This window comes from Drosophila ficusphila, unplaced genomic scaffold (assembly GCF_018152265.1).
Source record: "Drosophila ficusphila isolate 14025-0441.05 unplaced genomic scaffold, ASM1815226v1 contig_197, whole genome shotgun sequence".
Classification (NCBI taxonomy): Eukaryota; Metazoa; Arthropoda; class Insecta; order Diptera; family Drosophilidae; genus Drosophila; species Drosophila ficusphila.
Genome location: NW_025064091.1, coordinates 5,327,462 through 5,354,983, shown reverse-complemented (window position 1 = coordinate 5,354,983; position 27,522 = coordinate 5,327,462). Strand labels below are relative to the sequence as shown.

The window sequence follows — 27,522 nt, the reverse complement described above, 5'->3', positions numbered from 1 at the left end:
AAAGGCACACAAAATGCAGGAACTATTTTAGACAGCAGCATAAAATATACAAAATAGAGTAGCTAATAAAAAGTTCAGCAAATTCCTTGGCAATCTTCATGCTGCAAATTTAACCGCTTTAAATATTTTAGAAATAGTTTTGCACCCAACTTTCTTAGCCACTCTTTCGGCCACTTTAGAAACCCAAAATAAGAGAGAGAGAGAGAGAGAGAGGAGAGAACAAACTTTGTTTTTCTTTTTAGAAGGCTGTCCGACTCCTTTCAATCGCCTGCCAATCTCAGCTCCTATTTTTCCCGCCTTTCTTCGGGTTTTTCGCAAGCTTCACCCCCTGGATGTCTGCTCAATAATTTGTTGGGTCGGGAAATCAAAGCGAGCCTTTGCTGATCCCCTTTGAGTGATTTGCTTGCTCGCCCCACGGACATTTGAAATGGAGCACGACGGTGGGGAATGTGGGGTTAAAAAGAGCTGGGAGTGAAAAGTTGGCTGGCGGGGGAAAAGCGCCGACAGGTGAGGAAAAGCGAGTGAAACTCAGCCGGCAATTAAGGCGCAAAACGTTTTTGTTTCCACACACCACGAATAATTAATGGGCAACCATTGCGACGCAAGGCGCTTGATGGCCAACTGCAGTTGGGCTCAATTAATAATTGAATCGGTTAATAATGCAGCATAATGCTGCATATATGATGGCCCTAACAAATCGTAATTGGCCCGAATATGCGAATCAGCATCGAAATCAACTGCAGCAACATCGGTTGCATTGCCATCGAGTTGAGATAGAATTGCAGAAATGCAAAATTCAAATTCAGTTGCATTTAAGAGTTAAGATTCGGAATTTGCAGTTTAAATTCTGTCTAGAGAATTTCTCTCTTCAGGATTTGTATTGTATCTTTGTTTGGTTAAAGTTGAAGTTTATATATCATTAATATTCATGTGTGTCCCAAATAAAAGGTTGTTCTACAAAAAATGCTTGCCACATGGGATTTAAATGGGATAAACTAAAGTGAGAGTTCTGCTTTACTCATTTGAGCAACTTATTTTAATTTTTCAGCATAAACAATTATTTGCAGCTCTTCAACACTGGATAATAAAATTTAAGAATTATATTTACTCAGCTACGCTTAATGCTGTTTGTTTTTACCAACTCCTTGGCTGCACTAATTTTTCCGGTCAGTCTGCGGTTTTTCCAGCTCGCTTTGTGGGATATTTTTATGTGCGGTACGGTACTCTTATTTAATGCTCGGTTTAAATGCTTACTTCATGGCTAACTGCGCTGAAATTTGTCCCCTTGACTTGGCTTGGCTCTCGTGTTTGACCTGCCGGAGCTACGCTTTTCCTCTCGCTTTTCCTCCTCCCTTCCCCCGCTTTTCCTTCTTCCTCCCTCCCTTCGCTTTTCTCCGCCATTGTGTGCCATTGTGCCGTGTCAAAGTCACACATTCCCTCGTCCAAAAAGCACACACATGGGATGCAAGTGCATTTGGTTTGGAAAATTGAGAAGCAGCCGATGGTTCGGGTGGTTTGGGTGGTTGGTTTGCTTGTCCACGGGCAAGGTCAAAGGGCCAGTGGGCGTGGCATTCAGCGGGAGATGGGTGGTGGGCGGTGGACAGCCGACAGCGGGCAGTGTGCATTGTGTGTAGATGAACACACGCCAGCATGTGTGCGTGCGAGCGTATTGTCAGGTTAATCACTCGTTTTGTTGGCAATTACCGTTATGACCCCAACGAGAGAACAACAATAAAGGCGCAACGGGAGAGAGGGAGGCGGAGGGATAAAAGGAGGCGTGGCAGCAGGCAAAGCCACTTGACCTTTTGTTGTTGCCAGCGAATATCAATGAGTCCATTATGTATGAATGTCAATGATTATGGCCGCCTGACATGACACAGTGGAAATTCCGAAGGGGCCGTCGATAAGGGAGGCCCCAAATGACAGTTGACATCGTTTGGCATTTTGGCACTTTGGTGCTTCACTTCTCTCCCCCTCTCAAAGAAGAAGACGAAGGACGAAGGACCAAGGAGACGGCGACGACGACGACGACGCCCGTTGACAATAACAGCATCAATTTGCCGTCACCTGGGCGGCCCATTTCCCCAGGGGGAAAACCTTTGCGTCGGCGGCGGAAGGCGGCAAAATCCAGGGGAACTTGGGAACTTGGGAGCTCGGTAAGTACGCCTGGCCCACATCATAAAATTTTAGCAGCACGCACTGGCGACGTATCAATGTCAGCATGCCAGATTCCTTTTTCTATGCACAGTGGGACTCACACCTGGATTTAGTGAGAATGAATTCCAAAAAAAAATCTCTAGACTTATTAACTCAATATATCTTATAATCCAGAAATTAGACTTAGTTCTTTAAAAAACAAGTTGTACTTATTGCTATACAAATTCACATAAATAATAAGAATAAGAATTTACAAAAAAAAAAACAGAAAAACCAGTTATATATTCTAGTTTAAAAAATGTCGAAAAAATCTTAAAAACTTTCCCTGATCTCGACTCCACTGTGCCTTGACTGCAAACTTGTTTAGGATCGTTAAAGAGCGAGGGGTTACTGTACAGGGGAGCCACTCCAGACTGTCTCCCGCATTTTGTTATGATTATTGTTATGATTGTTGCTGTTTTGCTGAAGTGCTTTTGTGCTTGGCTGTGAGTTGAAAAATGTGTAGGCCGCTTTTAGGGTCACAAACACCCACGTACGCCTACGCACTCATACTAATGCGCAAAAAACAAACACCAACCCAGCAAGCATTTAGAAAAAAAAACTATATTTATATAAATATTTATATATATTTTCTAGTTTGTAATTTTTTCCCTATTTTCTTCGCTTTTTCGCGATCTGAAAGCAAAAGATCCTATTCAATTTACAAAAGTCGCTGCGTATTTTCACTTTTAGTAGAAAATGCTTGCTGGGAACCAACACACACACCCACATAATCGCAAGCACACAAATACATACAACAGGTGTCTTGGGTGAAATGTTATCAATGCCAAATTAAGCGTAAAATGCTGTCGCACTTTAAAAGGCAAATTAGCCCCAAAGCCCAAGGCAGCCAAATGAGGCGTGAATAATGCACATGTGGGTGTGTGTTTCTGTGTGTGTGCCACACACACGAGCATTCACTAACACACACACACACAAATGCGAGACTGCTGGGAGTTGGGAAAATTATTATGTCTGGTCGGGATCATTTATTAGCCAAGTTTTTCAGCGCTCTTCCCCTTCTCATTCCTCCCCACGCTTTGCACATCGATGAGGCGTAAAAGAATTATGCACCCAGCAATGCCACACCCCCCTGCCCCCCTGACCCCTGCCACACCCCCAATCACAGCCGCCCACTTCCGACGGGCATTGTTGCCTTTGCCATTGTTCCAGCCATTGGGAACAATTAAGCGAGCTTAGAACTCACAACTGGAAACTCTCTCGGCCAGCAAACTGCCAACTGCCAATTGCAGCTGCCATTCAATAAAATTTAAACGTCAAAGCGGCATCGGGCCAATTATTTGTGACCGCACTGGACCCAAAACAGAGACAGAGCCGGGCTAAAAAAAAGATCTGCAAAAATTGCGGGGCAGCAGGGTTAACCCCCCCTCCCCCCCCCCCAACACAAAAAAAACCAAAAAAAAAAGTCCGAAAAAAGGGAATAAAAGCACTAAGGAGTGAAAGAAAGAAGCGTCCTGGCGGGGCTTTGTCTCTGCGATTCCTTTGTTTTGAACCGAGAAGATGACGGTTCCGAGGGACATGGCAAAAATATAGGAAAAACTGAGCAGAACGCCGGGAAAATGCGGGGGAGAAAAAGAAGTGTGCGGAATGGCGGAGAAAAGCCCCAGGAGAGAGTTGGAAAAGCGACGGAGCTGGGGCATTGCGCAAATTAAAACTGCACTTGATTATTTCTCCTGCTAATTTTCATTGTTCAACCCGAAAAAAAAAATGCCAAATGATGAAGAAACAGAAAGAAGAGCCAAGGGCCCACGGGAATGAGCAAATGTCAAACAAAAGAAAGTCCGGAGACGATATGCCCTTGATAGGTATAGTATCCTGGAAGAACTTCTAAATTATGTTCATTCAAAATGGGATCTTAACTATTATTAAGAAGTGAAAGCCAAGCGTCTAATTTAACAGATCATAAATTGGATTAATGTAATAAAAATATGGATATTATTTATATCTTTGAAATCGTTTCTTAATATGTATTATATCAATTGGTGAGATAAAGTATAAAGAACATTTTGTAACCATTTTAAAATCTATTCAATGAATTGAGGTAATGCAGAAACAAAGTCCTACAAATGTTTTTGTTTTTCACCATGTTTTTTTAACAACTTTGTTTCAGACTCTACAAAGTAGTGGCACTACCTCCAGTGGAAAGCGAAAAAGCATCCGTGGACAACAACTGGCAGTAGCTTTTCATTAGCGCGCGAGGCGTGGCAACTTAAGCGATTTGAGGACAAGGGGCAGATGGAGCAGGGGGTCAAGGGGTCAGAGGGCAGTTCGTCTTGAAGGGTTGTTTTCTCTTTCAATTCTGGCCACAAATTGAAAGCAAAATGCCAACGATGAGGCTGATGATGATGACCGGCAGGCCAAGCGACAGTAACAACAGCAACAAAAAAACAGAAAAAAAAAACCAACGACTTTTGCCAACAATGAAACAAAAGGCGAAAAGGGCAAAAAGGGGGTGTGGTTGAAAGGGTGGGGGGATTCCGCTGGGGAAGGGGCGGGGGAGGAGTGGCAAGTCGGAAGGAAGGAAGATCGAAAGACAGCAGAAACAGATTGAAATCAGTTTGAAAACAAGCGAAGCGGAAAAATGCATGACCCGCTTCGACTTCCACCGAGGCCAAAAACCGGATGAGAGGACAAAAGTGGGAGGCTTTTGGCGGGACGGTTGGAAAATGTCACCAAATGGCGGAAAAGCGCTGGAGGGATGCGGTGAAGGGGGAGGGGGAGGGGGGAGGTGGGTCGTAAGTTCAACAATTCAGCAGTTGGCCATGGTTAAGTGCTGGAAATTATGTTATGCTCGTCGGCCATTGTTTTATGTCTCCATTCAAGGATTATTGGTCATGCATGAGAAGTCAGCACCCACTCAACCTTCACCCCCACACTCTCTTCTCTCCCATTTTCCTACCCGCCATCCCCTGTGCCCACTGATTAACTCAATAAATAAACAATGAAGAAGAATTTCTGGACATTGTTTGGCCAGCAATTCAATTGCTGCCACATTCGAACCAATTCATATACGACTATTTTCGGAAACAAAAATACAGAAAGAAATATGAACACTTAAAAGTGATATATGCATGAAGAAAATTAAAATTTTTTTATATAATTTGTATCTTTTTAAACCGTTCATATTGAAAACCTACCTGATGTTTTTTTCCTTGCTCTTATTTATTAAAGAAAATTGCACCTATGTGTCTTCATATTTTGTTTCAGTGCAAAACAATTTAAAACTACTAAAATCAATTATTTACATATTTTTCTTTTGCCCATGCTGCGTATACGTAATTTATTTTGTGTGAGCAGGTGTAAAATAAAAAATTTGTAGCATACATTTTTGGGTTTCAGGTGCAGTATTTAATACCCCCTAAATAGCTTGGAAATAAATTGATAAAATAATATTAGACATGGTAAAACATTTATATAATCGAAATTCTAAAGGTTTTTTTGGCCGTGTCCAAAACGATTCCAATCATATTTCCATCTGTTATTTTGAAGTCCGTCCCACAAACACACAACACACTTTAGATCCAAATCGAAACGATTTCCAAATGCAACACACTCCCGCAGAGAAGAAAAATCTGAAGAAGGGCCAAAAAACATGGGCCAAAACAACAGTCAGTGGGTGGGGGAGAATAGCAAACAAGCATCAACAACAACAACAACAACAATAACAACAAGTACAACAATGCGAAAATAAGTGAAGAAAAAGTATAATTTCCATTTCAAATTGAATTTTCATTTGCACAAAAGCAGCAATGGAGATGGAAAAGAATCAGCCGTCGCACATATAGTACAGATACACATACATATATATGTATATATATATATATAGATGGAGGAGGAGCTTACCATGCAGAGATAAGGAGCAGAGTTGGCTAAATATTGGCCGAAAGCGAAAATCAATGTCCTGACGCGGCCAGTTTAATGTTTTCGGGATTACAGCCTGCCGGCGGTCGAGCATACAAGCCAACCAGCCATCCAGCCAGCCAGCCAGCCAGCCATTTTCCCATTTTCCGAAAACCCAAACATCCACTCCCACACATACACACACACAACCGTATATGCTACGACGTGCAGCAACTTAATTTAGCATTAACACACACACACACACAAACACTCACACAGACAGGAGAAATTTTGTTGTTTTTGTTGTTGTTGTTATGGCCATTGCACGGGAGCTAACAAACTTTGGAAATGCCCCTTCCTTCTCGATGGCCGAAGATCCATTCCCCTGCTAGCTACGTGCCACATTACGTAGCCGACCGGTTGGCCAGACCCAAAAAGACGAAGAATAAAAAGAGGACTAAAAGCCAAATAAGAACAGGTAATCTGCACTAAAGGAAGCTACTACTTATTCTTTTTTTTTGTGTGTATATTTATAGTTGAGCGACTAAAAGTTATATTAAGCGAAGACAATTGAGAGTCATAGTTGGCTCGGAAATATTAAAAAAATATACAAAATCATACAAATGTTCTGTAATTCACACATTTATAATAATAAGATTTCTCAAGGACATAAAACCTAAAAAAAATATGTTAAGTTATTCGATTTGTTTTCATTTTCGAACCCTAAAAAGTAGGCAACAAAATATTTACATTTCACATGTCGCATTATTAAAATTGGAAATTGTAAAATATGACGAAGGAAATATATATTTTTTAAATGAAATACTTTTCGTAGTTGATCTCTACTGATCGCACATGCTCAAGCAGTGCCTTACACTTCCGCAACGCACTGTAGGGCATTCAACTTTTGGCTGTCAGTCGGTTGGCACTTTGGAATTTTGTTTATTTCCGACACGAACCGACAGCAGCAGCTGCGACCCAGCCGAAAATCATTTTAGAAATTGTTCTTTCAATTTCGCGTTGCCATTTGATTTTTGGGCAGAAACAGAGGCGGCGAAAGAGGGGGAGCAGTAGAGCGACAGTAAAGCGTTGTAAATTGCCTAATGAAGGGTTTTATACAATGTATTCAGCCTAATAGGGAAACTAATTTATTAAGCGCCGAGAAGATGCTGCTACTTAACCCATCTATTTCTGGCCATTTGGCCTGCACTCTTTGATTTCCCATACGTGCCAGGTGGGTTGGCGGGTTGCGGGGAGTGCGGGGGTGGTGTAGTCGAACCCCCTCTGCTTTTCCAGGGGCGGGGGGCGGAGCCAGATGCTCGTTGCAAGCTGCAGGTGCAACTGTCCCAACGCTCACGGCTGATTTATCGTCCATGAAATTTATGTTTAGTTTAATCGAATGGGGCAAACAAAAATTGTGCAGAGAGCGGCCTGCTTATCGCTGGCCAGCCGAGTCTGCCCACTCCACCCCGCCACCGCCCACTTGCAACACCAACCTCCCCCTCCTCACCCCTTCCCTGTCCATTTTGCCACCCACACCCGTGGAAAAGTTTACTTAAGCACAGGAGGTGCTGCAAAATTAAGCAGCAGCAGGAACCACTCAACTCAAAGTGGGGATGGTCGGGTTTTTTGGAGGGGGTTTCGGGGGAAAGGGGAGGGGTCGGGTTGACTGGGCTTAGGGGGTCCTTAAACCCACTCCCACCTCCCACTCCAGCCCCCTTTTTATTTCTTCAAGCCGCTCCTGCTTCTTCTCCTCGAGCGTTTACTGCTGCAACTCGCAGACGCAACTATTGCAAAATTTCAACGTGAATTTATTGCATGAACATTTCTTTTTCCCTGCTGCTTTTTGCATTTTTTTCGTCTTCCTCATCTTCGTGATATTTTCGTTTTTCCTATATATATATATATATACTATATATATAGTTTCGTTTTTTTTTTTTGGGCCATCCTAGTTCTTGTGCCTTTTTCAACGAGCTGAATTTTCGTGAGGCCGCCGGCCATATATTTGTCTATATATTGTTTGAAATGCAGCGCACCTATATAGTCTATGTATATGTATATACATATGTATATATGTCTGTGACGGGCCTTAAAGTCGGTTCATAGTTATGGCGGCCGCTGCAAGTAAATATTTAGCAGTTGCAACTTTTATGAGTGGCGGGTGGGAGTCTGTAGGTCATAGCCGTCGGCTCAAATTTTAGATCACATTTGGAACTGACATAGAAGGATATTTGTCAAAAAATATGGTTTACAAAAGGTTTTCATGTTTTACACTGAAATAAAAGCTGCAGCAAAACTTTAGTATGGTTTTCCATGTCCTAAAATGTATTTAAATATCTGTTCAACATTCTTTAGATTAATTCCCTCGGGGTTACTAGCTTTAATATTAATCTTTCAATTGCCATTTCGTTTAATTTAAAAATTTGATCAAATTTGAAATGGAATCTCCTTTATTTTGTGCGCGCGGCATTAAAAAGTTTTACGCATTTGCATCTATCGATTCGAGTTTCATTGGCTTTGGCCAGTCGCAATGCAAATGAAGACGCTCCTGTCGCCCGAAAGCCCTCTGATTTCCTCCTGCAACTTTTGGCTAAGTAGCCTCGATTAATGTGCAAACTTTTTGGCCACTTGCATCCGTTTCTGGTAATTCGGGGCTCCCCCATCCCCACTTTAGTTGCAATTTATTTATTTATTCTGTTGCTCATTATCTGTGCCATTGGGCGGTGGCGCCTCCGCTCCGCAATTAATGTTGAATTTACGATGACAGATCTGTGGCATTGATAAGACAGCAGGCGGCGCTCCCAAAACCCCCCTAAAACTATCCCCAAGTGCACAGGAAGCTTATCGCAGGACGTGACTGCAAGCCAGTGCACGGTAGGAAAAATATAAATTTGGGACTAGCTCTACGAATAAATAACGCAGAATCACCTTTAAATCATTATTAAGCATGGCAGAGTTTGCCAAGCACAAAAGACACTCGTTAAGCCACAAAACTGGACATGAAAACTGTTTTCAAGCACTGCATTTTGTAGAAAGCATTAAACAGAAATGCAAATTAAATAGGAAAATATCATCTTAATTAATGTGAACCCTTTTTGGGCTTAAATAGGCTTAGCATATAGTTGAATATTATAGATAATATTTATATTATACATCCTAAGAGAAATATTATTTGAATATACTCTATTTTGTGTAATAGTTTTGCGCTCAGTGCATTAATTTCGTTGTTGCCACTACTCATGCCGATGTTGTTCTACTTGTTGTTTGCCCAACTTGCAGTGTTGCAAGTTATGCAAGCTCGTGTCAGGTTGATGTGGAAAATTTGCATATCCCATATCGTTGACACGGTTGACACTGACCCCAAAAGGGGCGTGCCCGCGTGCCGGCATGGGCGTGGCACTTCGGGGGGTGTGGGGGTGGCGAATTATTCAATTTTTGACTAGATCAAAGCGGATGCGCTGACAGCGGGCAAATATTAACCAAATGGCGAATGGAGGAGCAGCATGATGTCACACGGCCAGAATGGAAAGATGGGATGGATGGGGAACAGGGGGGATGGGGGACTTTGAAGTGAAGGACTCACCTTGCATCCGGGCCAAAAGCAGGAGCAGCGTACAGCAGAGGGCCTGCAGCAGCTCCATATTTCATCAGCTCTGAGTTATGCCAGTTGCGCCAGCGACAAGGCGACTCCGGCCACTCCGGCAACTCCGGCAACTCCGGCGACTCCGGCGAAACTTGGCCCGTAACTTACTGCCAGTGTCAGTTCGCTCGCTGGCTCCACTTCCACTTCCACTCGCCACTCGCCTGCTTAACGTCCGTTTTTCCGCGCTTTCCCAAGCTCTTCTTCCGCTTCTTACGCTTCTCAGCTCGCCCTCCGATCGCCGAACAATATGCAACTTAAAAGGCAAACGGCATTCTGCGTAATTGCACGGCCAAGTGCTGCAAAGAAACCGAAAGAGCGGTGGAAAATGAGTGAGCGGTGCCTAGATTGCGGGTGGACAGTTGGAGGGGTGAACTTAAATTAATTAGGACAACAGGGCCACCCAGAGTTTCAAGGGGGGATTCGAGCGGGAAAAATACCCTGCAAAAAAAAAAACTGGAGAGAAAATCCGGAGTTATTGTGGTAAAATACCTCGTATTTCTGTGTTTGAAAATATTATTGCATACTGGAATAAAAAATGAGAAAGGTAATCTTACAATTACCTAACATTTCACTATAAATTTGAGAACTTCAAAGTTTAGATCGGTTTCATTTCAAAGAATTTTTAGTAAATATCCAAGCTTTGGAACCCCCTGAAATGTAATTATTATACATATATTTTAATTGAAAAACTTTATACTAAGCAATCCATCCAGTTTCCTTTAAGGGGAATGCGGCAGCACTTGTATTGGCCATAAATGCAGAGGGAAGCGGGAAGCGGTGGGAAAGAGCCCTTTGGGGTATTACGTCAGAGATGGAATGCACTCGCTGCAAATGTTATTAACAAACACAATGCCATAAATACAGCACACACACGTGAGTGGTTGGGAGTGTGAGTGTGTGTGGGTGGGTGTGTGGGAGCGTGTGGCATTTGGTGTGGCAGCAAGGACACGGCTCCAAAGAACAACTACAACAACAACAAGAACTATAATGGAAATGGCGATGGCCACGGCTGAGTGACCTTTCTGGTCGTCAAGTAATCGCATTCGCAACGGTAGCCCCGACAACTTCGCATTTTTATGGCAACAAACGTCAGCCATAAACATTTTTATAACGCTGCAAGGCGGCGACGGACGGAAAAGTGGGCGGGGCGGCAAAGAAAACGCATAAACCACAAGCAAAATGAATTGTGTTTTCACTTTTTGTAATTAGCCTGCACTAAAGTGCTTAAGGGAGAGAAAGAGAAAGAAAATGAAAGAAAGAGAAAAACCGAAGGCAAGCAAATGCCAATGGCCGTAGTATCCCGGCTACGGAGTTCCTCTACGTCCGGATCTAAATCATGATAAATACACTAGCAGGGGGTGGAAAACAGTGTGCAGAGTGCAAACTTGGTCATGGAAAACTTTTCAGCAGCTGCTAATCGAAGTGGGAAAAGGTGAAGACTTCAATCGATCAGCGATTGAGAATTTATATTGAGGGAAATGGGATATCCCCAATTGGTTGTGGAATATCAAAATAAGTTTTTTAGGTCTTTTGCCAGATTTTACATTCATAAATAATCAAAGAAAAAAGAGTAAAATTAGCTATTAACTACGAAATCTATTAAATTTTCAAGTAATTGAATTATTAAATGCTTCCTAAACAAATTTGTAATTCAAGTAAGTATCAGAGGCATTAAAGTTGTAAGAACTATTTTAAAAATAAATTCTTTTTCCGACAGTTCAGTAAATTTGTAATGTCGGTTAGTTGGCAATGTTGGCTAGTTTGTAATGTCGGTTAGTTTTAACTTGTTCTCCTTCCTGAAAGTGTAAATAGCAGACACTTTAATTAAGCTTAGACTCGGCCCGAAAACAGAAACAAATTTTCGGAAACCTCAATTTGGTTGCCCTGAAGTTTCTCCTTGAGCCGAAGTGAACTTGAAACTATTTCTGGCCCCGGAATTATTTACTCGCAAAACATGGCAACAAGTTCGGCTTCCTTTCCTCTCTTTTTATATTTTTGTTTTTTTTTTTTCCTGTTGAATTGAGCAGTTTGGTTTGGTCGAAGAACGAACGAGTCCATTCGCTTTAAGTTATTTGTATTCAAAATATTCATTTTGTGCTGGCCACGTCCAACGGAGCCGTTGCGACAATTTGTAAACTAGGCCTGAATAAAACATGAAAATGGAAAACACAACGGCAGAGGGACATGTGACCGCTCTTTCTCCCGGACAAAACTGCACGGTTACATAAACAGGATAATAAGGCACTTAACATGCACTCGTCGCTGTTGGCCAACACACACGCACATACACACACACACATATACACACACTTGTGCACATTCACATAGGAGATGGCTGGAAAAACCTCGAGCAGCAAATGGCGAATGTTGAATGCCAGGAATGCCGGAATGGCTTCGTTGTAGGCGTAACAATAAGGCGACCAGCCAGTCCAACAACTCCGAAACAGGACCTCCACTTATGTCAGAGCAAATCAAGCGTTACAACCCTCCCTCTTTTCCCCTCCCCCGCCCTCTTTTCCTTTTCCGACGTTCCAGGCTTAATTTACGTTTTATGTCATGTCACGGGCGTAATTGAAAATTTCCCCCAGCCCTCACATGTTTGCATATGGGGCCCAAGTTAATATTAGATCGAAGCTAATGAAGACATCGCCAGCAAAAGGAATTTGGAAAGCAACTTAAAAGCTAAACGGTCTATCAAGATGTTTAAGCGGAAACAACAAGTTATTTAAGCATTACACAATATTTTGAACAGAGAACACATGTATAAGATTAAATGCATTTCTTAACACAATTTTATTGTGCAGATGCCTTACATCATTTAAAATATTGCAAAAATATAGCAAAGAGTATTCAATTTGCCACACTAATTGTACTTTCTCGCAAAAAATAATTAAAAACCCAAAAATAGTAAAACTAGTTTGCGCAAAATAAAAGCCTGCATTTATAAAAAATGTTCAATAACAGACATTTTGTGCTGAAACTCCCGAGGGATTCCAGATTCCAAATAAAAACACACACAATTTTGTTAAAGAACTTTCTCTTTAAATTATTTTTCACAAACAGAGTCTGCATTTCATTTGATTTGCTGCTGCGATAAGTGAAAATTCATTTGCCAGCTTTTGTGAACGACTTAGGGCAGCACTCGTAGGCCAGAAATTAAACTACACTTCTCAATTAACTTTGGGTAAAAACTGGAGCCGAAAGACGCACAACACAATGGAAGCAGATTATGCAATTTGAATGCAGCCTTATCTCGAATTTCAGGCATTTATCATACGGTTTACACATTGGGCACACATTTTATTTGAATTTTAATAAGTCGCCTTTGTGCCGGGAAAACAAGTTTAAAATCCCCAGAATTTAAGCTGCATTTATTCCATAAATAATTGAGCTGTTTTCTGGAGCTGATGACTTAAATGCATCGCTATTTTGGGGACGCTTTAAGCCTGGTCTGCCGGAGATGGCTTAATTGGGCGGCTTTAAGTGGCCGAGCATACGTGTGTTTTGAATCGATATTTTTGTGGCAACACAATCAAAAGGAGCCGGCGACCTTTTCACTTGGCCTCAAATTATCTGGTAAACAAAACACGACGATGAAAGCCCTAAATTATTGAAAACATTTAATTCGGACTACTGACAATTGGGCTTAACTTGTAAATGAAACTTAATCCCCAAGGGATATCTGCACGAGTCCGATTAGCCGAAGGTCCTGCTCCCAGGATGCAGGATGCTGTATGCTGTATGCTGGATGCTGGAATGCTGAACGCTGAATTCTGGATCCTGGACTCGGGACACAAATCATTCGCAGGCCATTGGAGCCTTAATTTGCTTTAAATAAATTTTATTGGCATTGCCATGCAGCTGAGCAGCTGCAGGACCTCGGAACCCTTGTTCCCCGCAACTAAATGACATTTATTGTCAGCTCGGGAAACTCGAGGGGAAAACCGGAGGTGAACGGTGAATGGGGGTTGGGAGTTTGGGGGGAAAATGGTAGGCGATACGTTAACCAAAAAGTCTTTTCATATTTTTCATGCACAATTTCAGCCTTGTGTATACGTTTGCATTTTCATCTGCCTGTATATATTTTACTTTTGCGTATTTATTTATTGACCAGGTCCAGAGCCATTCCATTCGAGTTTCATTTGCGGGCCGCGAAGAAGAATATTGCAATGGCTGACAAATTTATTTCGTTTGCCGCCGGCGGTTTTTCTCCACCGACCTCCAGCCCTCGGCTTTCTCTGATCCACGCCACCCCCTATTTTTAACCATGCCCCGGAAAAGCCCCCCGCCACTTCCCCACTTCACCCGCTTTTCCCCACAACCTTTTGTTCTTTTCATTTTCGCAATGTGTCGGCGGGCCCTGCCATGCATATTAAAATGTTCAAAAAACACAGTGAAACCACCTCTCGCTGGCCATTTACTGTTGCATATTCATTATTGAAAAGTTTTTCTGCCTTCGCCGCCTACAACTCATAATAAAAATGATAAGCAAATGTTTTTAAATCTACTATATATATAAATATATACGCATGTATATATTAATATATACTGGCTATGGAAACACATGTACGCCGCTTTCCTTGAGGGATCAAATAAGTACATTCTTTTATTTTATTGCAATTCATTTATTTGTTCGCCCGCACCGCATGCAATTATTTCAGTTTCGAATCAATTTATTTGCAAATTAGTCGACCAGAAGACCATTGTGCGCAGAATGGGTCCAGAGAGATCGTGTTTTTAGTTTCGAAGGGAGATTTTCAAAGGAACCCTGCAAATGCGTTTTAAATTGTGTAGTCAACTTGTTTGTTGGCAGATAAACGCAAAGTTTACACAATAAATAGTTGAATAAAAAAGAAATCGAAAACGAATTGCCTAAGATTTTTGTTTTCTATTTGTAAGTTCCTTTTACACATTATGGGTTATTTTGTGTTAGTTCTCAATTGCAACTTCTGAAACAAAATCGTTTATTTGTTATTTATCATAAAAATAACTCATTTGAATGTTATCTTATTTTAAAGACGGCTTTTTTCATTAATTGCACAACCATTTCTAGCAAACAGAAAATGCACAACACAATCCGCAACTAAACTTTCCAACCAAATCCTTTACTTCTGGTCTTCCAGATTTTCTCAACTAATTACTTTTTCCGACAGCAGCCTTAGAACTTCTCGTTCCGTCCAAGTTGATCAAACTAGTTTGCTGGCTTCGCCAACTTATTTAGTGTATTTCACGGGATTTACCACTTGGCCGCAGATCGGCCAGATGATGCCCAATAAAATGCGCTGCAATCTGGTCAAGTTAAGTGCTCGGCCGTAGAAATCAGTTGTAAAACTAACTCGGGTTCATGGAAAACATTAACGAAGGAAGGGGAGGGATGGAAAAGCAGCATACAGAAGCCGCAGTGAAAATCAAGCACATGGCGTGTGCGTTACGACTTTTCCCGTAACAGTTGCGTGGAGCATTACGGCAAATTCCGGGCGATACGTAAACCTAAACGACTGCTAATTGAAATATTAACACCTAAACGGACGATGACGATGACGATGACGACGACGGTGTCACCACAAAACTGCCGAGTGTTCATGTGTGTGTTCGTGAGTGTGTGAGTGTGTGCAATTAAACGAAATGCGCATAACAATTGGCCAACCACGATATGCGACCTCAAAAACATAAACAACCGCAAATGTTGCGTCATGAACACGCAAATGGCCAAAAAAAAAAAAAAAAAAAAAAAAACACACAAATAGGGGACAAAAAGTGCCGCTGGGAAAGGTGCCAATGAAATTTTCCCCCGCAGAAGAACACATTTGTAATATCCCCCGAAATAAATTGTATCCCTTTTGCGGCTGCAACATTTAATTTGATAAATTGGTATTTCAGTTTTCGAGTTCCCTATGCAAATGTTTGATTTATAAACACACGAAAATAGAACAGAACCCAATCAAAATTGTAAAATTTGCTGACATAATATTACATTCGCCGGAATTTTACTTTTTTATGCAAAGAAATAGTGAAATAACTAAAGGCAAATCAGGATGGCAAACTTATAAGAGTCTTTTCCCGAAGATTTAAATACTATAAAAATGGCAAACTTATTCGTAGCACAAAAAAGCGAAGTCAAATGGCAGACAGGAGTAGCTTGCTAAGGCTTTATTTTCCAGGATCTCAGCGAGGACAAAGGACTCTAAGCCGGTGAATGCAACTTGATTGGCGACTGTGACGACAGACAAAAGCTCAAACGGATGGAAGAGGAGGAGGAAGCCGCTCGTTCTACATGTGCGCGCCAAATTTTTATGAAAATTCTTTTTTATTAATTTCGTTTTGATTTCGCTCGGCTATTTTCCTGCGAGTGCGAGTGCGAGCTGCATGGAAAACATGGGAAAAAAATGGCAAATAAATTGCCAGCTTGATTTTATTGTCGGCAGCCTCCTGATGATGTTGATGGCGACGCCGTTCGGGGAAATTGTTGGCAAATATTTGTGCAATTTTTCCTTTTTTTTTGTTCTGTTTTGTTTCCTGTTGTGCCAAAATTGTGTGTGCGTGTGTGTGTGTTTGGCTGGGTAAAACGAGACTGTTGTTTGCTCAAAAATTGGCCATTTGATTGATGAAAATTTGATGGAATATATTTGCCATAAATATTCACGTAAGAGCAGTCTGCTTCCCATTGATTACAATCGCTACGCTCGAACTAATCCGCAGCAATTAAACCATTATTATGGCCACCGAGGGAATTCGTGGCACAGCCGCTTATCAAAATCACTTGGCTGTCGTAATTAAAGCACTCGTTTTTATATTTTATAATTATTATTATCAAATTAGCCCTCAAGTGCACACCTCTTATCACGATTAAATTATTTGGATTTTTGTTAATATAAATCGAATTGCAAATATGCATGGCTTTCAAGTGCGTTCATTTAAAAATTATGACAAGATCAGCACTTAACAAATGATTGTTAATCAAGAGAATTTTAATTTGTATTAACTAATTGGAAGTTAAATTGTTCAATTTATAATTTGATTACTATAAAATACGATTTAAACCATTGATTTGAAATCTTTACGGAAATCAATTGACTAATTGATTTGAAATCTGAAAAGAAATCAGTTCTCTGAATTACAAATTTTTAACGCATTTGAAAAATCTACCTGCAAACTCAAAACACTTTAACATCGCACTCATAAATCTTAATAATTCCTGCTCAGAAGTCTTTGTGACTTGTTTCCCGAAACAAAAGTCAACTTGACTGTGCTCAAATCTTTGCATGCAGAATTTGTGAAAATATTTGAGAGCATACAGTGAATGAGAAACTAGCAGAGCACTATTCAAATATTCACTCCACTTAAATGTGACACTCTGTGTAGCGGAAATCTTCGGGGGTTCCCCTGTTTTGTTTGGAACTGCAGAAAGTGCGGCGTTTGTTGGGCGACTGCACTTCCGTTTCCGGCACTCGAAGTTCCCATTTAAAATGCAATCGAGAAACGATTAGTCAACAAGCGTTTGGCTTTGTCTTCGATTTTCTGACATTGGCAACAGCTATTCAACGAAGGACCAAAAGTGGGCGGCAACTTGGCTAATGAAAATTACCAGGCAACGCCGAAATAACCATGTGAGTTTGTTTTCCCTGTTTGATTATAATGAGCACAAATTACGTTGATTCAGCGGGGCCTTTTTTTGTCTGGGAAAGAGGGAGTTTAAGGAGGCTTTTGGGGGTCCCCAATGACTTTTGGCTTCGCTTTGATTCGGTTGCGGTTGCAATTTGTTTTTGACAGAAAAGTTGCCGCTTGTGTTTTTCGGGTTTTGTGGAAGCCTCTCATTAGTTGCTCGAGGAATTTCATTGGCTTTACCTTTTAATTTGATTAATTCTGCCGCCCGACTGACTCCTCTTCTCGCCTTTTCTCTTCTCTATTTCTCTCTACTTCGGATTAATGGCGGTGGCACGCAACAAAAACAACAAAAATCATTAATAAATCGGTTAAGTTGGTTAAATCGCTGTTCATTATTAGTTGTATTTCTGGATTGGCATTCGGCGGCACTCGAGACGGTCTCTTTTTCGAATGGGGGGAGGTGTAACTCAATTGAATTTATTTTCGATTGCTGACTTGCTGAAGTGCACTTGGAAATTTACATGTTTCCCGCTACGCGAAAGCAGGCTCAACGAGTCCTGGCCATAATTCGAGTGAAATGGTTGTTGGTGAAAGGACTGTCGGTGAGCAGGACCAAGGACGACTGACTACCGCACGTGTTGACGCTTCAAACAAAACTGTTGCGCGGCTGAAGAAGACGCCACAACAGAGACTCGAGTCCTGCGAGGACAACCGGCCCTCGGCTGCTCGGCAAAAGCCAGCAAATCAGCCGAAGGACCCTTCGGCTGGCCACTCGGGTCCTTCAGGATTGCCGTTGGCTGTGGAGCAGTCCGGCGGCCCTTGGCCTCGCTTCCTGTTTACAAAACTGGCCATCGGCGCCTGCGCCCCTCCGTCGAATCCTTGGCCGAAGGCCTTTCGACCACCCGACAGGATAACAGCCGAACGCACCCGACTCAATTCCGAACCGAAGTCCGACTTCTCGTCCACCTCGTGGTGGATTTCGTTTTGCCGGCGTTTGTTTACGTTTTCTGTTTACATTCCAGGACAAACTGGAAACACGTGGCAAGTCCTGGCAACAAAAAAAAAAAACAAGGAACAAAAACAGAGGAGGAGGAGGAAGGAAACGACGACGGATGGGGCTTAGCTCTTGGCTGTGCGAGTTCGTTGAATCGCAGCGTAGTTAGTCGGAAGTGGAATGTTGGCAAGTGCCATTGAAGAGTTGACTTTATTGACTGCCAGCCGAAGGGAACTGCAAAGGCAATTGATCAAATTCTAAGGATTCACACGACTAACGCTTCATTTACATTTTATAGATGTTCAATAGGAATACAAAATAATTTTACTAATATAATAACATGTTATGAATAAAAGGGCAACAAGTAATTCAGGCAGTCAACTTGCATTTAATAACTATTATATTGAATAATAAAATATTTGATATGCAAAGTAATAAATACAGTGGAAATTGCTTCCAAACATTTAAATTACTTAATTATTTTAAAGACTTTTACTAGATGAAAAACAAGCTTATTCTTTTAAAGCAAATCAGAGCTTCATTGAACGAAAAGCTCTGCAGCCTTATACTTTTGCTGAATAATTTTCGCAGCTCTTTCCGCATCCTGCGAATGCAGAAGTATCTGGCATGAGCAACCTGACTCCAGAGTCCTGAGTCCCGAGTCCTGCGTGCAGAGTTTAGAGTCCTGGCTTCCGAGAGGCGAGTCCTCGCTTCCTGCGTCCTGCCTGCATTTCGTGCGCATTTTTCCATCTGATTTGACATTTGTGCTAGGTAAACACAAGAATGCCAGCAACTTTTAATAAGACCAAGGAAGTGAACGCAAGGGGGAAGTGTCGAGTTTCGAGTGCCGAGTGCCGAGATTCTGGCCAGTCTTGGCCAGAACCACTTTATGCTTCTCTCTGTGTGTGTGTGTGTGTATGCGTGTGAGTGTTTAGTGTGTGTGTGGCGTGTGTAGTGTGTGTTTGTGCCCCTGTTGGCTCTTTTGAGCAATTTAGTTTGCTGCCATTTGCCATTTGCCACAAATGAAATTCGCTTTTTTGGGCCGCCACGGCGTATGCGTCATGTGTTTGCACAGCACTTGTTCCTCTGGCGGAGGATGAGTTCTGAAGAACTGCCCATTCCACCGCACTTTTTTAGCTACAAAGTGGTCCGAACCGAACCGAACCGAACTGAACTGAACTAACTAGCTGCCCCGTTGAATGTTTGTTTGTTTGCTCAATTTTAATTAAATTTTTAGCATTGCTCGTGTTTTGTTCGGCACGAAAATTTAAGCAAATTAATTGGCGCCCAATAATAGAGAAATCAAGTGAAATGTTTGCCAGTCGGTAAGTAATTTTAATTAATTTCCCGCGCCCTCTGCGCCGGCAAAAGCTAAAATTGCAATTGCAATCAATGCGAAATCAAGTCAAAAGCCCAATCAAGTTGTTCAATAGTGGGGCAGTGGTTGGGTGGTTGGGTGGTGCTGCCTGCAGGTGTCAGACCCTTGAAAAGGTAGGTATTAGAAAAGGGAATACCCTAACAAAAATAGATACAGCAAAAGCATCATAAGAATATATTAAAAGATTTAAAAACTACGGGTATACAGCACTACAAATATATCCAACTTTTTTGGATCTTACTTTCCATTATTTTGTGAAATGTTTCATATCATTTCGTTATTTATTTAAACCAATGTACACCCTGCTACCTCTGAAAACAACACACGTGAGACAGGAAACGGCCTTCAGCCGCACATGTCCAAAAGTTCTTTATTACCTTCGTAGCTGGATTATTAAAATTTCATCGAATTACGTGCGAATAATACCAAATTGCCCTAGCACTCTATACGTCGCCTCGGCTTTAGCTTCTGATTTTCTATTTTCTTCTGCTGCCAGTCAGTGTACAATTAAGTTTGCCAGCCAATGGGAAACTAAGACAAAGCCAGAAATCGGTGAGCAGAACTTATCAATTTTTTATTTCATTCGGACTCAAGGTTGCATTTCAACCAGGAAATAACAAAAATATGTATATAAATAAATACATATATATATACGAAGAGAGGGAGAATATAGAAAGCTATGGCTTTTTTGCAGCTTCAATGGTGATGATGATGAGTGGGCTGCCCCACAATAAAGCAAAACTTTTTTGATTACTTTATGCTAACGGCAGCTGCGTCGCGTCCACATTTAGTTTTTGGCTTTGGCCACAAAGTAATTGCAGGACCAACACTGAAAAAAAATCAGGGGCATCACGGCGAAGGAGGAGCAGGGGGGATGGCAACTGGAAAATGACCACCGACAGATGTCTGTACATGGTCTGCCATGCGGCGACTTTCGGAGCACCCAGCCACACATATTGAGAGAGTTATGAAGCTGGCCAGCAAAAAATTACATGGCATTTCCACACATAAATAGACTTCAATAATACCCTTCAGTTGGGAAAAGGGCTTACCTTTTAAAAACCCAATAAGCATTTATATTACGTATAAAAACCTTACACGAAAATATATTGCTTATTAAACTTTAGATGTTCATTATAAAAGTTTTACCCTTAAAAAAATTAGTAATATTTAAAACCTTGTTCCATATAGTAGTAAAGATAATTAACCATTTACCAGAAAAGCAACTATTTGTTCAAACGTTTCTACAAAAATCAAAACAAACATAATCTATAAAATCCTAGAAAATATAGCTATATGAGCACATATATACCCATTCATATTCCAGGATATCCAGCAGCTCAACCGAGTGTGCTGCAAATGTAATTAAGCAAAAGACGCTTGAAATGCGCGAGCTTGACCGCTCATAAAACTTTGACAATGCTGACCTGCCACGCCCCCCCCTCGCCCCCTTTCCACTCCAGTGAATGACCGTTTTATTAGCCGAGAGACATTTGAATACTGACTTACTAAGCTGAATGTAAAAAAAAGGAAGGAATTCCTAAAAATACTGAATTGAAAGGTCTTGCATTACTCATACGACATGTTGTCGTTAGTCAGAAATTAAATTTACGAAGCGGCAGCTGGAACGACAGGTCGGGAATGGGATTGGGATTGAGATTGGGATTGGGTTTGGGGTACAAGTGATGGGAATGGAGATGGGGATGGGGATGGGGATGGGGAACGGGGATCGAAGGAACTGCTGGCCCAGAAAATGGAACCGGACTTGCCACAGTTGATTGGTTAGCACTAAGCGGGAAATTTGCCGGCCATAAATGTCGGTTGGGGCAGCAGCCTTATGCCACATCCTTTTTACTTCATTTGCTACTAGTTTTCCTGCCCCACAAAAATTTACATGCGCTCAAATTTTTAGCAGCCGCCTCGTTTTTTTTCCTTTTCTCTTTGCCTCTGCCGCTGGTCATTGCCTCCCTTCTTCTATATATACATATATGTATACACATACACATAAACATATATATATTTAAAGCCCCAAATGTGTTTGTGTGCGATGTTAACTTGGCTGGCCAAAAATGTTCAGAGCCGGCTAAAGTTTCTGCAGCTTCCCGCCCCTTTTGTCCTACCCTCTGCTTGCATATGTGCCGGTTAAGTGGTTTTTGTGGCTGAAAAGCAGAAAACTCATTAAAGTTTATTTCAAACACCAACAACAACAACAACAGAATGGCCGGGAAAACGAAAGAGAAGGGGGATGGGGGATGGGGGAGGGGGTTTTCCTGGGAAACTTCGGTCAAAAATTAAGACATATGCTCAGGCTGAAACCGAAACTGAAACAGAACAGCAACGAACTTCAGTCTTTGTCCATATCTGTATACCGTTATGCATGTCTCCGACTTGACACTGCCACCCCTTCCCCTTCCCCTCCCCCCAATCCCTATATAAATAGCTATATATGTACACATATCGGCATGCACTTCGATGGGTGGTGCAAAATGGATTTCGGGGTTAGGGCCACTTTTGCTGCGGTTTTCTGGCCCCGAAACTTTTGCCAAGTGCACAGCGAGTTTGACGGCATGGGGACCGCTACATCACAATGCGGGGAGATGGGGGATGAGGGGATTTAACCCCCGCGGGGAGGTCCAAAAGAACAACATAACTCCCATTGAGTCGCCCACGAGGGTCAATTTACTCAATTCCAAAATTCCCACTGCCTGCCTGAGGGCTCTTCAAAAAATAAAGCCTCTCGGTTAGAAATTTTCAAATGGCCAGCAGCAGCGATCACTGAAGTTAAAAGATATTGGGGGAATCATTCTAATGCATGGCACCCTTCTAAGAAACATTTATGCCTCAGAAAAGTGAAGTATATGTAATTTGAATTTTGTTTAAGGGGTTATATACCTTTTTGACCAGAGAAATACAGGGTTTTTATTTATTTTTTTTTAGCATGTTGCCATTGTTTTATTTAAATTCAATATATATTTTATCAAAGTACGTGTCCTTAACTTAATTCGTCTGAAATTTTGAGTGAAAATTTTGAGAATTGTGGAAGTTGTAGTCCTTGCCGCAGAAGTCCTTTTTTCATTAGAGGCTTGCGGTGAGCAAGAAAACAAGAAAACGGCTCAACGAAAAAAAAAAAAAAAAAAAAACTACGTTAGTATATAGTGTTACCTAGTTCGTGAACGAAGGATTTTACGAAAAAAAATTTTTTACAGTTACAGTGATTATTTTTTCAAAAAAACCGATTTTTTGAGGTCTAATAATTTAGTTTTTCGCCCCAAAAAAATAGAAAAATTTATCGAAAATAAAATTCCTTCGTTCACGAACTAGCTATTGTATCTACAAACAATCCCCCAAAATTTCAAATCGATCGATGTAGTGGTTACCGAGATATCGTGCTCACCGCAACGACCTTTTCTCAAAAATGCGATTCCGAGATAATCGCGGTTAAAGTTTTAGGTGGACATTAGGTAGTCATGCACACCGTGCGCTATGAACGGCTGTATCTTAGGTTCTAGTGCCCCGATCTCTAAAAAATTTTGCAGAAAAATTGTTGAAAGTATGTACATAAAAAAAAAATCATAAAATTTTTTTCGATTTTTTGATTCTGAAAAAGGTATATAACCCCTTAATACAAATACATGATTCAATTCGAACAAATATCATTACAAACCAAAGTATAAATATAAATGTTGAACTGACCAAAAATATCCTTGAGTTCTACATTGTACATCCCATTTACCTTCAGTTTAAATTTCTACCAAGAAACCTTTAACATGTATTATTTTATCCCAGCTTCTCTGAAATTAGGCCACTTTGAAAGAATATATTTTAAACAATTTCATGGTTATCTTTAATGCAACCCCACCCCCTGGGGCAGACACACACACACACATAGACAGGGGAAAACAAGGAGCAGAGGAGCCTGTGTTAAATATGACATTATATTGTCTGTGTCGCAGCATGTGTTTGGTTAGTTGGTCATTTGGTCAGTGGGCAGGTTTCGTTGCTGGTTGTTGGCCAAATGACCGACTGGCACACTCGGCACAAATTAAACAATCTGTTGACAACTATTGGCCACAAAATCTTTGTTAATTGCCTTTTTGTCTGGCCTCAAGGCGGGTGTGTGTAACTAATGGACCGCCCACAGTTTGCTAATTGCTTTGACCCCGCCGCCCCTTTCGTGTGTTTCGTTGGTTTCAGTTTTGGGCCAGTCGTGCAATGATATGAAATTAATATAATCGGCTGCTGTTTAAACTGCTATTTGGTGAATTTAATTACACTTCAACCGCACTCACACACACACAAACACACGCACACGTTTCGAGGGTCCTTTGGGTTCGAAATTAACTAAAGAGCAGTGGTGGTTCTGTAGGTCTGGGTGATTATGTATTCCTCTTTTAATTTTCGAGAGATATGTGAAAAAATATATACAAAACTGAGTATATCAGCGAGCGAAATAAAACCAGTCCATATATATATGGGTGATTCCATATCAGATTTACAGTCGATATCGGGAAATTCGATGAGATATTTTTTTCATGCTCTTTATCAAAAATAAATCGACACGTATTTTTTTATATGGCTCAGAAAATTTTTTTGTAAAAGTTATGATTTTTTGAATTTTTGATGAACTGCCCTTTTTTTGATGACAGTCGCGTTTTCCAGCCCCAATAACTCGAAAACCGTACGTCGCAGAAAAAAAATGAATAGGAAGTAAAAATTTCATCCTTCCTTCTTCTTTGCAAAACTTTCATGAAAAAATTTTTTTAAACAATTTTTCACCACAAAAAGTTCAAATGTTTATAACAAATTCATTTTTCTCCAACTTGGACATTTTTGATTTTTTTTTTTCTTTCACAGTAAATCCTTCAAATTCTTCTGATGAACATACTAAAATTTCAGAATGGTATCAAAATTAGTTTTTGAGTTATAGAATTTTAAAGATTATCATGCACGGTCCGCGCGCTCGGTCTCAGGGCGTGCGCCGACCAACGACTCTAACGAGCGTCAATTCGCTTCGCGCGCGCATAGTAAGGGTCAATAAAATGAATTTTTAATGCTATTTAATTCTATAACTCAAAAACTAATTTTGATACCATTCTGAAATTTTAGTATGTTCATCAGAAGAATTTGAAGGATTTACTGTGAAAGAAAAAAAAATCAAAAATGTCCAAGTTGGAGAAAAATGAATTTGTTATAAACATTTGAACTTTTTGTGGTGAAAAATTGTTTAAAAAAATTTTTTCATGAAAGTTTTGCAAAGAAGAAGGAAGGATGAAATTTTTACTTCCTATTCATTTTTTTTCTGCGACGTACGGTTTTCGAGTTATTGGGGCTGGAAAACGCGACTGTCATCAAAAAAAGGGCAGTTCATCAAAAATTCAAAAATCATAACTTTGTCAAAAAATTTTCTGAGCCATATAAAAAATACGTGTCGATTTATTTTCGATAAAGAGCATGAAAAAAATATCTCATCGAATTTCCCGATATCGACTGTAAATCTGATATGGAATCACCCATATATAATATCATTATATATAATACTAATAATCTAACAAAAGATTACAGCTTATCTAATCGGAGGTCAAAGGTCAATCAAGCCACGATGACGACGTCAGAAAAAAGAAAAGCCGACTTGAAACAAAAGTCCGAGACGCTGTGAGGACACTGAAATAGAAACATCGAGGCAAGAAACAATCTAATTTAAAGTTTACAAGTTACGAGCAAACAACAAATGCATACAGCCCTCAGAAAGAGAAGGAGATAAAGCGAGTAAGTAGAGCGAAAGAGAAAGCGAATACGGCCGGGCGGAAACGACTTGCAACATGCAATTTGTTATCTCAAGTATGCAAAATTATGAAAGTTTATTTAAAAGTTATGCCACGGCCCGCTCTTTTGGCTGCCAGGAAAGCCAGCCAACCGAGCAGGATAATAATTGTGCCGCCTCCAACGGCAGACGCAGATACTTTGCCCCCCACACAGATACTTTTCCCACACACATACACACACACACTTTCACACGCCGAGAGTCCCACTTACACATTATTCAAGTTAGCGGCGACAATTTATTAGTTTTACAATACAACTTGGCAAATTGGTGTATAAATCTTGGGGCCTCGCGAGTCTACTTCTGAATTACTTTAATACCGCTCCTCTGATCTTCGCCGGGGTTTTGGATAACATCCAGAAAATGATATATTAACTTTTAATAATAAAATAATGTTAAAGTTCCAGGAAGTTTCGCAGAGCTCAAAGAAATCAAATAAAATTAATAAATATTTTTTTTTTTTTAATGGATATATTTTACATTGCAAATCGCCAGCAGAATATAGACACAAAGCAACCATAGCATAATTGACTTAAATCTGCCGAGTAGCTACTTTACTTTGCTCCACTTTGATTACTGTACAATATCAGTAGTTAGATTGCGCATGTATATATTATATAATGCTTAAATTTATACTCAATTCAGCATTTACAATTCACCTTTTTATTTTATTCTCACATACGTCATACATTGTTTTTAAAGAATTTATTATACACAGTTAAATTTTCAATTTACTGTAGTTTAACAATTAGGTGTAGGAGGGGATTCAGTTGTTTTTCGATAACTGAGGTTTAAACGATCTTTCCAAACTCTACTATCCCTTGAGGATCCCCGCCGCTCTGGTTTTATTGAACGATTTATAGCCAAGGGCCCAGTGTCTTGTCCTTCAATTTGGCCAAAGAAAATTGCACAAACGATCGCAAGGAAAATCAAACGGAAAGCGTGCATATTGGATGATGGAAAACAACCGACTAAAGCTGCACACTGGAGATGCCCTCTTACCAAACTTTAGACGCTCTGATTACTTTTCCCAATAAAAACGAAACAACACATTGGGGCCTCAGTGAAGCAAAATAAAAACAATTAAAAATATGAAAAAACTACAGCTCCAAAACTATAGTATTTGTTTGGTTACAGATTGTGGTTTTTATTTTTTTATTAAGGTTCAATTCTAACCATTCTACCTTCAAGATCATTGCTATTTTTCTCTATAAAGGAGCCCAATGTGGGGGCGAACATCAGACGGCGACGGCGGCGGCAGCTTGCGCTTTATGATTTAATAACGTTGTATGGGTGTGCGACATCCCCCCTTTAAGCCCACTTTGCCCCCTGCACCCATGCATATTATCAACAACAACGTTGTCGTTTGCTTTGCGCTGAATTGGGTGCACTGAGAAAAATACGCAACGCAAAAACTGGAGCGTTAAAAAATTACTTCAAAGTTAATTTCAGAAAATTGAATATTTTTCATAACGAAAGCATTTTTTGAATGTATTCAGTTTGCAGTTTTTTCATTTTAAATTTATATTTTTAGGAAATTTGTGGATAGTAAATAAAAGACAGGAAACTGCAAGTTTTTGTTCTTAATTCTTAGAATAACACATTTTTGCAAAAATATTTAACTCCTTTCTCAGTGTATTTTGGAGGTGGTTTTTGGGTCGGGCGTTGTTTCCATCTTGGGCCTCGTCGAGCGTTTACATTATCTGGCTCTGGTGCATGTCATCGCTGGGAAAAGTTGTCTCCGTTCAGTCTTCCCCCTTTCCTCTTTCCCTTCGCTTTTCGCCCGCTTTCCTCCCGCTTTCACCCCGCTTTTCCGGCCCCTTTCCGACGCTTTTCCGCTCAGTGTCATCTCCCGTTGTCCCTGTCGTCGTCGTCGGGCCATATTAAATTGTGTTAAAACACTTGCGCCATGCATGTCACACGGCACCTGCCCCTCGTCCTTGGGCCACGCCCCCTGCAGCCCAGCCGCCCACCGCCCACCGCCCACTTTTGTGCAATGGCGCGTGTTTTGCCATGTAACTCGT

At 40.8% G+C, this 27,522-nt stretch overlaps 1 protein-coding gene across 2 annotated transcripts in view; it reads right to left on the bottom strand.

Moving 5' to 3' along the window:
• LOC108097426 (carbonic anhydrase-related protein 10) overlaps positions 1-27,522 on the bottom strand; it is a 62,165-nt gene that overhangs the window by 29,733 nt on the left and 4,910 nt on the right. Inside the window, exons 1-2 of one of the 2 annotated variants that reach the window (XM_017199694.2) lie at positions 17,546-17,812; positions 9,641-9,996 (exon numbers count right to left, since the gene is read on the bottom strand). In XM_017199694.2, the coding sequence (XP_017055183.1) occupies positions 9,641-9,698 (58 nt within the window). In that variant the 5' untranslated portion in view covers positions 9,699-9,996; positions 17,546-17,812. Of the gene's footprint in view, positions 1-9,640; positions 9,997-17,545; positions 17,813-27,522 lie in introns of those variants that run through there. The other variant, XM_017199695.1, reaches the window with a different exon arrangement.